General features: G+C 38.0%; 1 protein-coding gene across 7 annotated transcripts in view; it reads left to right on the top strand.

The window, feature by feature from the left end:
* Nucleotides 1-1896: 1896 nt before the first annotated feature.
* The window catches only part of LOC136831265 (activating transcription factor 7-interacting protein 1-like), a 271362-nt gene continuing 255636 nt past the window's right edge, over nucleotides 1897-17622 (top strand). The window contains exon 1 of one of the 7 annotated variants that reach the window (XM_067091355.1): nucleotides 1897-3351. In XM_067091355.1, the coding sequence (XP_066947456.1) occupies nucleotides 2104-3351 (1248 nt within the window). In that variant the 5' untranslated portion in view covers nucleotides 1897-2103. Of the gene's footprint in view, nucleotides 3352-7057; nucleotides 7344-7739; nucleotides 7975-12619; nucleotides 12726-17622 lie in introns of those variants that run through there. The other 6 variants (XM_067091354.1, XM_067091359.1, XM_067091362.1 and 3 more) reach the window with 6 other exon arrangements.

Here is a 17622-nt window from a genome sequence, read left to right as displayed (position 1 = left end):
TCCAATGAGGAATTCCTGTTTACTGGTGAAATATGGACAAATGATATGTGACGAGTATTTATGTTACAGGCAGACAGCGAAACCAGCCATTTCACGAACTGCCTGAAATTTCGGGCAGTTCGCGAAATGCCTGGTTTCGCTATCTGCCTGCAACTATATAAGGCAAATGCAGGTGTGGTAGTACGACTTTGGTGGTCTGTAGATGACCTTTGACCCGGGATGGACGGAAATTAGTTTATTCCCTTGTGTTTTGGACCTCGTTCCCAAATTGAAGAAACCTAAATCCTATGTACCATTAACGTAGACTTTTTGCAACCCAATTTCATAGCATCACTACAGTACTTTCTGAGAGAAGCAACCTTCTAGGGCTAGATTTTAGTCTCTGAACGCTATTATTATTATTATTATTATTATTATTATTATTATTATTATTATTATTATTATTATTATTATTATTATTGTTGTTTTTGTTGTTAGAGTTTTTCTCCACCATTGATTTTAATTTATTTTCCATTCAGATCTAAAGGATTTTCTAGAGCTCTGACAGCAAAGACACATAATCAATATATATATATATATATATATATATATATATATATATATATATATATATATATATATATATATATATATATATATATATATATATATATATATATATATATATATATATATATATATATATGTACACATCATATGTAAACTATATATATATATATATATATATATATATATATATATATATATATATATATATATATATATATATATATATATATATATATATATCACACCGGAACACGATAAACAAGCAATACGTGCGCTCTCATCCAGAATGTTTATGTGAACGTAAATGTGCAAGCGGACCCAGTGCCTCCATACTCCCAATCTGTGAGTGGCTGAAAGCGGGAATCGTCCACTCTTTTTAATTTTCTTCTTCTTATCTTCCTTTTCATTCTTCTCTACTTCCTCGTCATTTTCAGTCAGTTTCTCTTCTTCCTTTTCATACATTGTTGCCTTCTCTGATTACCTTTCTTTTATATTTCCTGATTTTTTTTCTATTTCTCTTTGTGTTTTTCCTCTCACCCCATCCGCACCTAAACCTCTAGTATATGCTTCCTTCTCTGTCATCCATCTTCTTCTCCTACTCCTCCCTTCTCTTTTCTACATTCCCCTCTTATCTTTTTCTTGATTAATACTGTTTATATTCCCTTTTATCGACTTTGTTCTTGTTGCCATTTTGCCTCTCCATCTTTCCCTATGACGATGCTTTATTTGTTAGACCCATAATTCATATTTTTTCTCCTTGTTATTATTCTTTGTTTCCACAGTTCATTCTGTCTCTTACTGTGTCTGTTTGTCTGTTGTGTCAGCATTTCAACGCCGATGGTGCTCTTATGCTTTAATAACAGAAATCACGTTAGGCGTTTAGAAATTAACTGTTTATGGGTAACCGTGCCATTTCACAACCGGGGTTCAATTGCCTCTACGTATTTATAAATACGCGTATGTAAGAGTTTTGAGCGTATGTATGAGAATGTCATCTCGTTTGTATATCATCTTTGTTTGTAATGACATCATCACACATGCACATACACAGACGCTTGTGCAAATACATGTTGCAAAATAGACAGGTCAAAGAAAACGGACGAGAGCGTCACTGGATCCAAAGAGCGGTTTGATGCTTGATTTTATGCTTTTTCGACAATTTGCGGCGATGTCGCTCTTACCCCTCTCTCGCTGGACATTTGGTCTGTTTTCCGTAGGGAAAAATGTCGCACGAGACAGTCGCATAATACGACATATGTCGGCCAGTGGCGGGCAAGAAAATGTATAAAGACAACACAAACCGTGAGGTATGTGTGGTGGGAGAGACAGCGGCTGGCTGGCTGGCTGTTCGGCCAAGATATCCGATATTTCCACGCATATCGTCCCCTTGCTCAGCAGTGAGCGGGAGAGAGAACCGGGCGGGTTTTAGAGCCGCCATTTTCCTTTGTCTTACGCTTCACACGCTGCTTCGCCGTGCTTCCGTGCTTCTTCTGATTTGGGGATTATTAGCGTGTTCCTATAGTGTTCGCAGTTGCCGTTCGTGGGAAGAGAGCCATGGCGAGTGATGGGGAGGTAGCCGGGAGCTCCGGCGAAAGCGAGGGAAATTATGAGTACAAACATATTGATCTCGGTGGTATTAGTGGTGCTGATCATAATGCGGTAGATAAAAAGGAAATCGTATCACAGAAATCGGATGGTGGTGATGACAGTGCTCTCGCTGATGAGAGTATGAGTGATGATGGAGGGGGCGGGGTCCCTGGTGGTGACATTGGTGATGATGCCACCACGGAGCAAGATGGTGAGATTGATACTGCTCTTGATAGTCCTCACGAAGACGGGACAGGGAAAAAGAAAATCCTGTCACGCGAACGGAACGAGTGGGCGCAAGATGTATCGAAAAGGAAGCGTAATTCCGGGGAGGAATACATCAGTGTCAAATCCAAAAAAGTGATGCCGGCGAGAGAACTAGGCCCACCCTGCCGAGATGGGTGTTTTGGGAAGATTGGCTATGAGAACGTGCGGACAATTTTCGAGAATTTTTGGAAGCTGGGCGACTACAACAGTCAGAATGACCACCTGCAGGCACTCATCCAAGACGCCCCTGTAAAGAGGAAGAAAAACGCGGCAGCGAGCACCCGCAAGAACCATATCTACACGATACAGCACGGCAAAACCTTCATAGTGTGCCGGGAAGCTTTCAAATCCATCCACGGCATCAAGGAGAGGAAATTGCTCGTTGTCCTGGAGAAGAGACACGCCTCTGACACTGGGACCACTCCAGGGGACCGCCGAGGAAAAAAGCCCAATGTGAGGGCCATCAAGGGCGCCAGACTGAATCACGTGCACGAGCATATTCAGTCTCTCCCGGCGACGTCCATCCAATGTGACCGCTGCGGAAGTTCCCAGAAGAAGCACCTTGAGGCTGGGGGCAGCATCAAGGGGATTCATGGGCAATATTGCACCTGGATGGACGAAAACTATCGGGATGAACCGAAGGTCTCGGAGAGATTCTACAGGACGGTCTTCACAAGAGATTACGACATGGCTTTCGAGGCCCCAAAACAGTACATCTGCGACATCTGCAACGACCAGCTTACAAATGACGCCAGCGCCGAAGGAGAAGCGACAGAAGAAGAGGAGAGCCCGAGACAGGAGCACATTCGTGAGGGCAAGACTTCTCAGACCCTACTGAGGAGCTCGAAGGACGCGCCTGACGACGGGGTAAAGACGGCCGCAATCGATCAGGCCTACGCCGATGACGACCTCGCTCTGGGCAATGGGACGGAGAACAGTAGTACTTCGGTGATTATCAGATCATCCTTTGGTTCTTGTCAAGCTTTACTGATACAGTAAGAGAGTGCGAGTCTCTCTCTCTCTCTCTCTCTCTCTCTCTCTCTCTCTCTCTCTCTCTCTCTCTCTCTCTCTCCTTTAACAAAAATCTTAACAATATTGTACAAGAAATTATATTTAATTATTTCAAACTACTGATGCAGTGAAATCAAGAAAGAGGGGAAGGGGGGACGCAGATAACTTAATATAACTTGAAAAAAATAAAAAAAAATTGACTTCCAAGTTGCAAAACTTCCACTTTCTTAATCGTTGCTGGAGTTATTCAATCAGAAATTATCTCTTTTTGTACAGCTAGTGAATAGTTTTCTTTGATGCAGCATTTGTCATTCTTTTATCAATAAGATATATATACTATATATAAATAAATATATTTATATGATATAGACATTATATACAGGGTACATATACATGTATAATATATATATATATATATATATATATATATATATATATATATATATATATATATATATATATATATATATATATATATATATATATATATATATATGTATGTATCAATGTATACACACATATACTGTGTATATATATATATATATATATATATATATATATATATATATATATATATATATATATATATTGAATGTGTACATGGATCATATAATAAATTTCAGTTGCATAAATATAAGCACCCACTTTGTTTAGTTTTTTGTTGTTGCTTCTGTATTCATTGCCAAATCTTTTGGGTAACGTGGTTAAACCTCTTCCCTTTAATTTCTGTTTATAACTTTTATGCAAAAGAGAAAGCCAGCGCTCACTAAACACCTCTTGCCTCTTTTAATCGATAAGATACAGACATCCTTTGTCACCAGTAGTTCATCAGTCCCCCCTACACAGACACTATGCCACTTATCTCTATCTTGTATGCGCTCCGCTCTCTCTCTCTCTCTCTCTCTCTCTCTCTCTCTCTCTGCATACTCAGGCCCTTACGTTTCAACATCTCTTCCTTGGGCACCCCCACCTCCTACCTCCCGGGGGCTCCGAAATATTCTCATTTTTCTTAAACCTGAAGTCCTCCTCAAAGCATCTCATCCATTATTTCACCTATGCTAACCTTTTCAACCCATTTTAGTATCTCGGCTTTCCTCGTCCTTTCAACGTTTGTCTCCCATTCACATTCAGCATCCAGTCTTTACTTCCATAAAGGAGAGATGGCACAATAATGCACTATACATTCCAACCTTGCTTCCATGGATGGTCTGCGACTTTTTCCAATCTTTTGCTGAGGTTCTGCTATATCCTTGCATCATGTGTCATATGACTCATGTTTCTCATCTTACCTTCATTTGTTAGATCAACTCCCAAATACATACATGAATTATCCCCTAACATTCTTACACCATCGACACTTTCATTATCTCCAGCGAACATTATCATCAGTAAACTTCAGCCACTCCACACTCCATTTATACCTACGGCTGTAGCTGTCATTACTCTATCCACAAAAATATTAATTAACAAGTAAAACAAAATTACACTTATCTTAGGCTTAATGTTCCCAAACTAGTGGCTACCACCTGTACATACTCTAACGTAGACAATAGTTAACTTTCGTCATAAAAAATGAGCCCTAACTCACTGCCACGGCATTGGACTTGTGTTACAAGGTCCGTGGTTTGATTCCCAGTTACTACTCAGCAATTGATCAGTTATGACTGTGCACCAGTACCAGCTGGGTCAAGAAAAGGATATGGGCTTGCATTCTCAATCTAATCCCTAGAGACTTGCTTAAGCTGAACGTTCTACCTTGCTAGTGATAGTCTTTCTAAATGGGATATATATATATATATATATATATATATATATATATATATATATATATACATACAATGAACAATCAGTTAATAGACATTTCATACTATAGACTATTTCATTCCGTCCGTCCACTCACCAAACATAGGTTTTGGCATACGCCTAACTCTCGACTGGCTGAAATCAATGTTTCCGGTATCGTAGGCTTACTGTGATAAAGATCCAAACGATTTATTCATTAATACATCTGAGTGCTTATGTCTACAAAGAACCTTCACACCTTATATAGATCACGAACATTCCGATTTATATCTATAATAAAACAATACAAGCACACGAAAGACGAGCTTGTATCAAACAGTCTACGCAGATTAAACACAAACGAACGATGGGCTTTCCAAAATTGTGTTATCTCATTGTAGGCAAGTAAAGACATCTGGCTATGCAAGTTGGAATAAAACGTATTTTAATAATTTCTTCGAAGTAAATTACATGAGTAGGCTAATATTCGAAATAGCATGAAATACTGTGTTCTATGAGTCTCTCTGGGGCAGAACACTACTGCAACGCTGGGTAAATGGCGGGAAATTTCAGTTAATTCATGGCAGTGGTATTGAGGTTTTCTTTGCATAATACTTTGCATATTTACATGAGTTTTTCTTGAGATTACAGATCATTATGATACCTCAGTGACTGGGCAAGTTCAGGAGTATTTTGCTAAATGACTTATCGAGCAAAGTCTGAAATCTCATTGATTTCCCATCATCCTTTGTGTGTTGATATACTCGGCATAAAAGGTTAGCCTAGACTTATTTTTTTAAAGGCACTGGAACGATGTTTAGATAGAATTAATAAATAAAGGTTACCATAAAAAAGAAATTTTGACTGATGTGAAATGAAAACGCTTAAAAGAATGCCAGTTAAATCAAATCTCTGGCGAATTGATTGTTTAAGCCTATCTTTCGCATGCCAGTGCTTCTTTTTCTAGCGGTCAACATCATTCACGGTTATTTTCCAAGTTTACGTACGTGACTATAACTTTATCATCATAATAAAGTGGTTTTTTCATGCAGTGAAATTGAAGTTTGACTGATAAGGATTAAGGACATGTTGTTGCCTGGACACTTTGTGGGCATCGGTCTATTGAAAGCCCATCGTTCGTTTGCGTTTGATATGAATAGACTTTTGCATACAAGCTCGTCTTTCTTGTGCTTGTATAGGTATATTATCGATAGAAATCGGGATGTTTATGATTTATATAATAAAGTGTGAAGGTTCTTATACATATATAAAAACATTCAGATATGTTATCGAGGAAAGTTTCAATATTCATCAAAATACGCTGACGATATCGGAAACATTGACTTTCAGCCAATCACGAGTTACACACGCGCATGTGCCACATCTTCACCCCTTAGGTGGAAACCGACTGACTATAAACTAGTCTTATCAGCGATATGTTAACCCCTCGTTTTCGTTAATTAGGAAAAATGAGGTAGTACTGTTTCCTCGTATACACATTTAAAAGGGAGTTTGCCTCGTACGCCTCTCGCTTTAAACGTCAGTGTACTGCGAACATGGTACCAGTTCGCAATTATATATCAGGAAAAGTTCTTACTCACTCTGGAAGTTTTCTCTTATTTTCCCGTATTACTGTGTTTCCCTTGGTTATTACCATTTGAGATGTTCTCTCGTTGTCTAATTCAGCTCTTCTTCAGTTATTATACATTTCCACTTATATTTTAATTTAAATTCCAACCTGGCCTTTTCTTGTGAATCTTACATACAGTACAGACCCTCCAAAAATTGCCTCGTGCTTCCACAGTTACCAGACATCACTTTATAAAAATTCAACTTCCCAGTAACTAAAAACTGCTGTTTTCATTTGTGGTCAATTCAGTGCGGCTTTTATAACGTAAGTGAATATTCAAAATTCCATCTGAAGGTGGCCAGGAAAGATAGGTGCCAATTACTCATTAAGGTGTACGATAATTTACAGAAAGTGCACACTATAAATTTGTGTTCTCCAGCGCCAGCTGATAGTTGACGCTTGGTCTTGTACCATATCAGTCTTGACAAGTAACCAGTTATTGTTATTGTGTTTCTTATCGTTGTCGATGTCCGCCATGCCGAACTCGAGAATATTGTTCAAATATGTGATTTTAACGGTAAGTAACAATACAACAGTTTTGTGATCAACTATTGCTGGGAGTATTGTAATAGCCAAAGGGCATGGCTAGTTTCTTGAGCATTATTATTAATAATCCTCATCAGGTGACAGCTCATAGCCAATGCTCTGAGAACTTTACCACCAGGACAATTCTACAAAGTTCAAGTAAGACTTTTTTGAGTAATAGAGGTTCCTTCAGGTTGTTGTTCAAGAAGGGAACAAACCACGAGTAACCTAGGCCTACTTACAATACAGTATAGCATGGTTCTTATCCTGCCCAACTCTTGAAAGCTTGAAGGCAATTGCTGTCTGCTTACGCAAAATGCACATTTTTTTTTTTTTTTTTTTTACCTTACCGTAGGTGTCAGTTTGCCTACAGCAGACAATAATGGTCTGCAAAAATCTCGCAGCCAAAGAATGGCAGTGTTTTTTTTTTATTTACCGGAAGACGGGCCTATCCAGTGCCTTCAAAACCAACGACAATAAGTGATAGCAGTTATATTGTATTTTATTCGTGGGACGACATTTGCCATTATTTGCTGTGTTATGAAACAAAGATACTAGCGTAGACTAGGCCTACTGCATGTATGCTGCGAGATTTGGACAATGATTCCGCCAGTGTTGACACCGTGAGTACTACCTGACGCCATTTTTCGGTATAGAATTATGCCATAACTCCCCCCCAAATGAATTACTGTTCGAAGTTCTCCATGCCAAGATGATTTAATTTTTCGACAATGCAGGTAGCAAGTACAAGTATTAATCGTGGAATCCCCCGAAATGTATTCGGTACAAGCTACATTTACTCACCCAAGGATGTTTTAGCAAGAGGTGGAAACGTCATCCAAACTTTACCCTTTAACGATTGCAGTTTGTGTATGCGGTATATTAAGAGTTAGAGGTTCAATATTGGGAGGTGGTATGGGGTTGGACCGCGATATTGCTATAGAAACTTCATTAGTATCCAGAATTGCGATCTAAGTTCGCGTCACATGAAGCATGGTTAGGCTAGCTTGAATTCTACTCATCAGGTCAACATTTGTATATACTGAAATCTTGGGCAGTTTTGTTTGGAAATGATTTTCATGCCAGACATAACTGTATACCAACAATCTAGATTCATTTGCGCAACGAAATTGCAGCTTGACCAACCTACCCTACCCTAACCTAAGTTAACCTACTAACCTAACCTAACCTAACATGGGGAATAATGGCTTATTTGATTTTCCCACAGTAACTGTTACAACGCATAAAAATGACCACTATGGTTATGATAATCCCTCAGTAATGTACATTTTTCCTCAGGGCAGTATTTGCCCAAGATTGTATCAAACTTCTAAGCTAGCATTAGGTAGCCTGGTTGGACTAGCTTGTTGGGATCTTCATGGAATAAAGGTTGACCTTTCATTTATAAAAGCAGAGGTAACCCAAGCGTAAATCACGTGTTCAGTTAGTCACATTGATAAATGTGGTCACAACCATATGGTAGATAACACAGCACTCTGTTGGCTAACCTGTGTAGACTTCGAAATGCCCTAATATAATAGCAACAATAAAAATTTTTTTATTTTATTTTTATTTTTGTATTACCAAATAGCATACTATTACATGTTTCAGAAGAATTATAGGAGTCCATAGTATTTGGTGAAGGGAAATGGCAAAAAAAAAAAACTTTGATTTCATATCCATTGAGTGCTAGACTATTTTCTTGAACTGATATCCAATAACTTCAGTTGTGTAGCGTGTAACATGAGTATAGTTTTTAATATCTAGAGCAAGTGAAGTTTGATGTGTTATACTTGTAGGATATTATCACACTTCAAATAGTCTCACAACTGTAGGATGACCTAACCTAGTGGTAAATTGCCTAATTTGTCACGGTTTTGGGTAGCCTGGTTTATCATAGACATGAAATTCCAATATCTGCTGAGAAATGTTTAAGATTAAGGCACCTGCATTGTTTTTTGTGCATAAGGTAGGGTATGTGTTTTAATTTTTTTTTATTGTGATGCAACACTCGTATTAGCTAATTTACTCATGAATTAGGATTCTTTGGTGAATTATGGGAACTGGCCAACCACAGCATGCTTACAGGGCCAGCAGATACTGGGTAATAGAACCGTGCATTGCATTGTAACAATTTGTATTTTAGTTCGTTTTACAGATTTTTAACTAAAATTTTACCAAGTCCAAAGAGAATAACTCTACCTCAAAGCCATAAAGTATATTGAGTGTGCATTCTTGTTCATATTTTTATTTGCTGAACAGTTCAATTAAACCACGAAAGGTAAAGTGAATGATGTAACTGAAGGTGCAAAGCAGATATTCAGAAAAGGCCTCAAATGTTTTTCATAATAACCACTAGGTTTTGTTTATGTAGCTTTGATTTGTGTCCCATTTAAAATTACCCGTAATTTTTTTCAATCTTATCCCACTCTTCCCCAAACAGTTTTTGTTGAGAGTATAGAAAGTCGTTTTTCTTTTTAAGCGAAGCTTGGGGTCCATTAATTGGTGATATTAAGAGGGGAATAGTAATATTATAAAAAAAGTTCCAGGATAAAATGTACAACATTATTACGTTTTGACCCGTTAAATATCTTGACCTGACCTCGAATTAAATCGCTTGACCCCAGGCATTATGTAGGCTTACAACATTTTGTGCATAACTAAGGAAAGTGGGAGAGAAATGCTTGGTTGACCTGAGGCAAACGACACAAGACAGCCACATGAATTCCAAACTCACTTTGGGACCGAACCCAGGTCTTTCAAATGAGAGGCCAGGGCGTTACCAATTGATCCGCACAGGTCATGTAACAAGTTAGAATATAAGTAGTCCCGTACCTTTGGTTTTCCCCGGACAGGCTGTCGCCTAACGTACAGTACCAGGGAATTTTACCCAACAATCCGACCCAACAGTGAGTCAGCTGGTAGTATTTCCCACGAATTACCTTTTCATCGTGAATATGATGAACTAATGAACATATGAGCGCGTGTTCCAAAGAAACCAACATTTGTGGCTTACTTTTCCTTAGGTGCCATAGGAATTCAAAGATTAATTGAATGCTAGTAAGTTGCAGTGTATGTCATCTTGAAACTTAGCAGTTTTTCTTTTTTTCTTAGATATTAACTTAAATTGAGGGCGAAGACATCAGCGCAGCCGTTGTTTACCAGTATTTCGTACATCCCGAGTGTTTAGGCTACACCTGTTTGACATACGTACAGTACAGTGACCAAATATTTTATGCCCTGTTGAACACACAAATGCGTTGCTTTATCCCAAAGCAATAAATGAAAAACAAAAGCCACACAGACACATGACCTGACCTTTGTAATTTAAAGCATAATAATGTATAACATATGAAATGCAGATAAAGTTAACCCTGCGTTGTGGTAGGCAAACATTGCTATGATTGGCATCACTGTCCTCTCACTTTTCTTACTGGCCCTTAAGATAATGATATTTGCTCTTTCGGCCCCATAGAATTTTCAGATTTTTTTTTTTTTTTTTTGTGCAAATTTTCAGATTTTTTTTTTTATGCAAATTCTGTTTAAAAATAGTCTCATACTTTGGGCGTAGCCTAATAGAGTACAGTATATGAAATTTTCATCATCTGTAGATTATCCACTTCACACCAAGTTGATATTTCATTAGGATATTCAAGACAAGTTCTCAGTTCATTGATAAAGAAAAATTGACTTGTGTGCCATTTTACTTTTACATTGCATGTGCCATTTTACTTTTGCATTCAATTGCAATTTTTAAGATATTTTCCATTCCAGTGTTTTTATTTGCATGCAGCTGAAAGAATTGAAAATTTATGCAAATAAAACACGGTATGTAATTTAGTAGTGTTCACAAGGCACGCCAGGTTTTCCTAGTGCAAATAGCATTAGGTATGTCCTTACTGAGAGGTTTGGCAGGGTGCAAAACTTGACACTGTATTACTGAAGCATCCTTGGCAAGGATTCCTCCATGGACTAAAATCACTTTGAGTGCGTTCAATGTATCCTGTAAACCCATCATAAACGCTGTATATTCATTAACTTCAGAAATTCAAGGTTCACAGTAAACGAATGTCAGTGTACATACTGTTAACGATTGCTACTCCACAGATACTGCAATACTTTGCTACATTGTTTTTTTACTGTCGTTAATGACTCCAGTGTAGTTTCTCCTGCCAGTCATTTGTTGCCAAATGTTTATTATTGGGTATTTTCCTTACCATGCTGGAGCCGGAACTAGTCCGTGTATTGTGCTATTCGTTTCGCTTCATTTAAGTAGTAAAGGCAGTGTATAATTAAAATGGTTTAAACATTAAATATGCTACTATATTTTTGGAACTACATATAACCGAAACTCCAGGAAAGCCCACAATGTCTGTTAGAGTAGACCAAATAAAAACAACTAGGAGATTTTAACTTGACTGGTAAATTTACGTGTAGCTTTCACGGAAATCAAGGGAGTCTTTATGGCAATCACTTATGTGAAGTCATGAGGTAAGTTTGTTCTGCAGAATGTGGTGACAGAGTAATTGTTAAAGAGGAAGTGTCATAGTTTTTTTTTTTTATCCTCATTTATCACAATACAGCTAGCTTGCCAAGAAATTAAGAGAGGAGAGCAGTGTGAGAAAAACTCTGCTAGAGCAACTTTAAACACAGGTTAGCTGATTGCTTTATCCAAAGCAAAGCTCCGAGAAGGATCACTGTGCGATAATGAAATGATGAGAGAGCCGTTCAGCTGACTTGCATGTCAATTCAGAAAGCTTGTGACTTATTGAAATTAAAGACTATTGCACTTACGTATTGATCTTTTACATAAGACACCAGTGCGTATGTGACCTTTAGGTTTATAGGAGAGCTTCTCCCCTGACTGGGAATACGGATTGTAGTTTCTCTCTCTCTCTCTCTCTCTCTCTCTCTCTCTCTCTCTCTCTCTCTCTCTCTCTCTCTCTCTCTCTCTCATATTCATCATTTAAAGCTTTTAACTCTCATATTCGAATGTCTTCTCCAAGGCTGCATTCACACAGCCGGCGATTCGGCAGGAGCAGGCAGGGAAAGGATCAAACTTGAATTGTAGACCAATCACACTCGCAGCAGGAATTGCTCTCAAGTTCAAGCTGAAATCATGAATTCTCTCGGTAGATTAGAATTGCTATCCATGCGTAAGTACCTTAAAATGCGGGCTAATTGAAAGAGTTGAAATAATTATATGTCGTGTGATAAATAATTTAATGACACGTGTCATTGCGGCTGCTGCCAATGTTTACTGCTAGACATTGTTCTGGCACATTCAGTTGCTCCTGGACATGTGAAGAAATGGTCTCCGAAGCCTATAACTCATGCCCTGTTTAGGATGCGTCTGCTGACAAATACACACAAGGTATATTCAGTATTATTGATCAGTGGATATTAATAGGAAACCGACTTGGTGTTCAAGGTATTGTTACACTGAAATTTAAAAGAAATAAATCGGGGCCACTTCGGCTTGTTATCTACATGGCGAAAGCTCCTTGGGACGCCAGGTTCAGTACTAGCTCCTCGGGGATCAAAGTATTAGGCTATATACACCCATTTTATATTGTGTGGTCGACAAATTATGTGAATAATAGAAATTGGTATATACAATAGTTTGATCCCCGAGGGACTAGTACTAAATTCGGCGTCCCAAGGATAACAAGCCAGAGTAACACCAATAAATCGTAGGCCTATGCCGAATAAAAAATGACCTTTGCTGTACAAGGGAGAGTTCATATGGTTAGTACCACCTCTTCAAGTATTTTCAGAATTAATCTTAATACATTAATGAGCCATTTTGTACATAACTAAACGGCTTCGAAGAAATGGTTGTTTCACTTTTTTAGACCTATACGATAAAACAAAAGTAAGGGTGGTTCTAGGTGTAACCGGAAAGGTGAGAGCAGTCATTGTTAACAGCAGTTTATATATTTTTTACCCTCAGGTGCATTACTGGTTAGTTTGTAGGAAGGATTGTAATACACGGAGAGAGGTGTCACTGACGTAATTTGGTGCTATTTTGGCTTATCTCTGAGGTGTTAGTAGTAAACATGGCGGATCAAAGTATTATATACACCCATATCTGTGTTGCGTGGTCGACAGATTATATTAATAAACGATATCTTTGAACCCCGAGGGGTTAGTACTAAATCTTTACTTATTTCCTTAGTAAACATTGTATTAAATAAAAAGAGTGTACTGTATAGCACTACAACTCCAGCGTTTAGAAAAAATCGCATTTGTAGACCTATGCAAAGTAGGTATTCTTTCAGACATTAATCAGTAGGCCTAACGCTTTCATTTTAAACAAATGCTGGAAAATTATCGAAAATTGTTGGTAGACTTTATAAGGTCGTCAAATTATAAGAATTAACACTATATACAGTAATTATAGCACCAAGTAAATGTAAATCTGGGAGATTTCAAATTGATACTTTTGCATAAAACTTGAATGGTTGCAATAAGCTTCAGCCAGTGTGAATACCTAGTTTCTCACACCATAACCATCCCCACCCCCATTTGACGAAAACCCTCCCCCTTTCCCTCCATCCCCAATGAATATTTGTCGTCAACTATCTCCCGGAGATCAGTCACTTTAGCTTAATGTAAATTGCCCATCAGTCTTGGACATCAAGCCCTCATCAACGCAGTATATTTCCAGGCACCATCAACACAAACTTTTAAGGAACTAAGTCTCTCTCTCTCTCTCTCTCTCTCTCTCTCTCTCTCTCTCTCTCTCTCTCTCTGACAAAAACTGCTCACAATAGCTTCTGTGAGAAAGGGGAAGACTTGGTCGATAAACTGTCTAGTTGCGGTAAATAGGAAGAACTCGCCCAGTGCCTGAGCCACTAAATCTGGTTTGCATATGATTTTGATAGCAGAAACTAGAGATAATGCTATATACTGTAGGTAGAAAGATGAAGTTCGGTCTAAATATATGACAAACGCCAAGATTAACTACGGGAAGTAAACATTCTTGAGCAGTATCTGAGGTCGACAACAGGTATTGTGGATAATATGGTTAAATAGGTTAACCATCGAACTCGAGCCGGACGGAGTTATTGGTGGGGGCTCATCAGGCGTGCTCTTCGACAGGGGAGTCCCAATTAGGCTGAAATACAAGGTACATAAGGTGGCGGGGAAGACTTGCTATGCTGTATGGGCTGACAGCAGAGTACCACTGAAGAAAGTAATAAAATAGCGACCCGTACTAAGGATTAAGCTGACAAGAAAATATGGCGTGGGCTGTCGACCTTAAAACTCCCAAGTTATAACGAAAACGAAGTGTAGGTCACATGTAGTGATGTATTTACTGCACCCAGACCATAAAAAAGTGACCTGTCTAACCTATACCAGCATAAGTCTAAATGTGCATAATGATACAGGTTTGAAGGCGAAACAAATTTGGGTATTTTCATGGTTATAGTCCCACCGATAAGTGGCCTGAAGAATAGGCCTAATAAAAATGGTGATGAGAGAAATGTAGCGAAGCGTAAGCATAATTCATTTGCACAAAATTTTCAAGAAACTTTTGAAATAGTGATGCATAAAATTTCGAATATGGGCCAATAAATAATTTCAAAATGGGTACTCGATAAAAAATATCCTAAGGACGACCACTAGCGGAATTTCCTAAAGCCCTCTCATATTATGTGTGCATATATATATATATATATATATATATATATATATATATATATATACACAGTATAATACATAACGGATCAGCGACCCCATATAGAGATGGGTAAAGGCTGAAGACAAAGAAATATATATATATATGTTACAGTCAACACACGTAATCAGTCATTACGCGTAATGACTGAAATTTCAGTCATCACGCGTAATGCACTTAGGGACATTTGATCCCCCCAGGAGCTAGTACTAAACACGGCGAAATACATTTGACCCTCCAGGGATTAGTACTAAACCCGGCGAAACAGTGTAGGTGACTCACTGTTTCGCCGTGTTTAGTACTAGCTCCTGGGCGGATCAAATGTCCCCTAAGTGCATTACGCGTGATGGCTGAAATTTCAGTCATTACGCGTAATGACTGATTACGCATGTTGACTGTAACATATATATATATATATATATATATATATATATATATATATATATATATATATATATATATATACATACATACATACATATACACATGAATGCAGTTCAGTAACCTCGTAAGTGACGCTCACTTACCCCATCAAACCAGACGGCTGGCTACACTGCTTGTAGTACCACGGCTGTTAGGTATTGAATGCTGGAGCGTCATTACAGTATATGAGAATTGTATATGTTTCATTAGGCAAACCAGAACGTTTCGACCTGTTTTTGGTAAAGATGGTTCTAAGTTGAATAATGAACGTTACAGTTCGAAACTTCGTGAAAGCAATGTTGGGCAATTATGAAACGTTAATTGACGAATTATAGACGATATCGCAAATCGCCTTGGAAATAGTAGGCCAAAGTGCATAAAAGTATGAAATTCGTGTCTCCTTTTACCCGCTTCGTCATTTCAAAGAATTTGGCCTTCATCACGGACCTGGTGAAGGCCGTACTATATTGCCTTCAGAGGTCAAATCAAGAAAGTCGAAACGCACGACAAAAAACGTTCCCAGCCTTCAATATGGTTGGCCAAATTTCACCCGAACTTCTTTCTACAGTGGCAGGAAGATTGGCTGCTCCGTTAATTACTTCGCCTCAAAAAAAAAAAAAAAAAAAAAAGGGAAACTGAATTACGGTTCATCCAATATTGGCGAAGAGTTGCGGCTTCAACGCTTTAGATGAATAATGGCGTCGAAACTGAACAGAGGAAGGGTTGTTTGTTTTTGTTATTGGTAGGTGGTTAGAACTGACTACGTTGGTTATGGAAAATTTCTTTTAGGCCTGTATGGCTGTGTAATTTGTTGGGTAAATAAATCTGTATATAATCTATATAGCCTACTGTATAAAGCTGTTTACCCTAACAAGAATAGTGTAATATGGGACTAGCAACCTCATCCCAATACAGCTGATGAGATCCGGAATGCTAACCCTTTTCGAAACCATTCCCTTGAAGGGAAATAAGTATAGGCTATATGGTTATATATATATATGTATATATATATATAGTATACACATATATATACATAATTATTTGCTACACTGGAGCTCACGGCCTGATAAGCAAACATTTCTCCACTTTATAGTTCATTGTATTCTGTTCGTAATACTCAGTAATACTTGTAAAAGCAAGCATTCTTGTTGGCCGCGTGGATAAGTAGGCTACATAAGCGGTAGGGCATTACTTTAATAAACTTTTTAAGCGCTCTTCTGGTTTGCTGTTCGTTGGCCATGCGGCCATTTACTACCACTTACTTTGAAGTTACTACAATTTGTTAATAACCTGTGATAGAAATGGTTCTCTCATTACGTGCTTGATCTTATTGTGTATGGTGCTCAATGAAGTGTGTTAATAACCTGTGATAGGGGTTCTCTCATTATGTAGCTTGATCTCATTGTGTATAGTGCTCGTGAAGTGTGGAGCAGTTGAATGTTGAAAAATTTAGAAAGGAAAGTTTCTAAATACTTACGTATGTGTATATTATATATATATATATATATATATATATATATATATATATATATATATATATATATATATTATCACATTTGGTATTACAGTTGAATATATTTCGAAAGCACTGGACACCTGATGTAGTGAGTTTGATTCTGAATGGTTTTGCCGTGTCCTAATTTTTTGATAATGTAGATTTAAAGGCGTTGTTTATATTTATAAGCATTATTGTTTTAATTAAACAGAAGTGGCGATCACAGGATTATTGCATACAAACCAAATATTTACTTTCTATATTTTTTTATAGATTCATTGTCCATGTGTGGCTGGGCGTCTAATATTAGTCTAACGTGGCCAAAATTGCCAGTATTGATTTGCCGTTGTTAAAGCGATACGGTGAGAGCATCTGAAGTCTGTCTGAGACGTCAGATTTATCAGCCACCAGCTCTCCAGCTCTGTAGGGGGGTTAGTGCCATCATTGCACACCACGCTGTGCACTGTAGGCATTACTTGAAGTTCTTTGCAGCGTCGCTTCAGCCCCTAGCTGCAACCCCTTTCATTCTTTTCACTGTACCTCTGTTCATAATACCTTTCCTCCATCTGACTTTCCACCCGCCCCTAAAAGTGGTTTGATATTGCAACTGCGAGATTTTAATCCTGTTACACCTTGCAAGCCTTCTTTATTCTCAATTTCCCTTTCAGC

Source organism: Macrobrachium rosenbergii, chromosome 48 (genome assembly GCF_040412425.1).
Source record: "Macrobrachium rosenbergii isolate ZJJX-2024 chromosome 48, ASM4041242v1, whole genome shotgun sequence".
Taxonomy (NCBI): domain Eukaryota; kingdom Metazoa; phylum Arthropoda; class Malacostraca; order Decapoda; family Palaemonidae; genus Macrobrachium; species Macrobrachium rosenbergii.
Note: the sequence above shows the minus strand (reverse complement) of the source record. Positions and strands in the feature narration are given on the sequence as shown.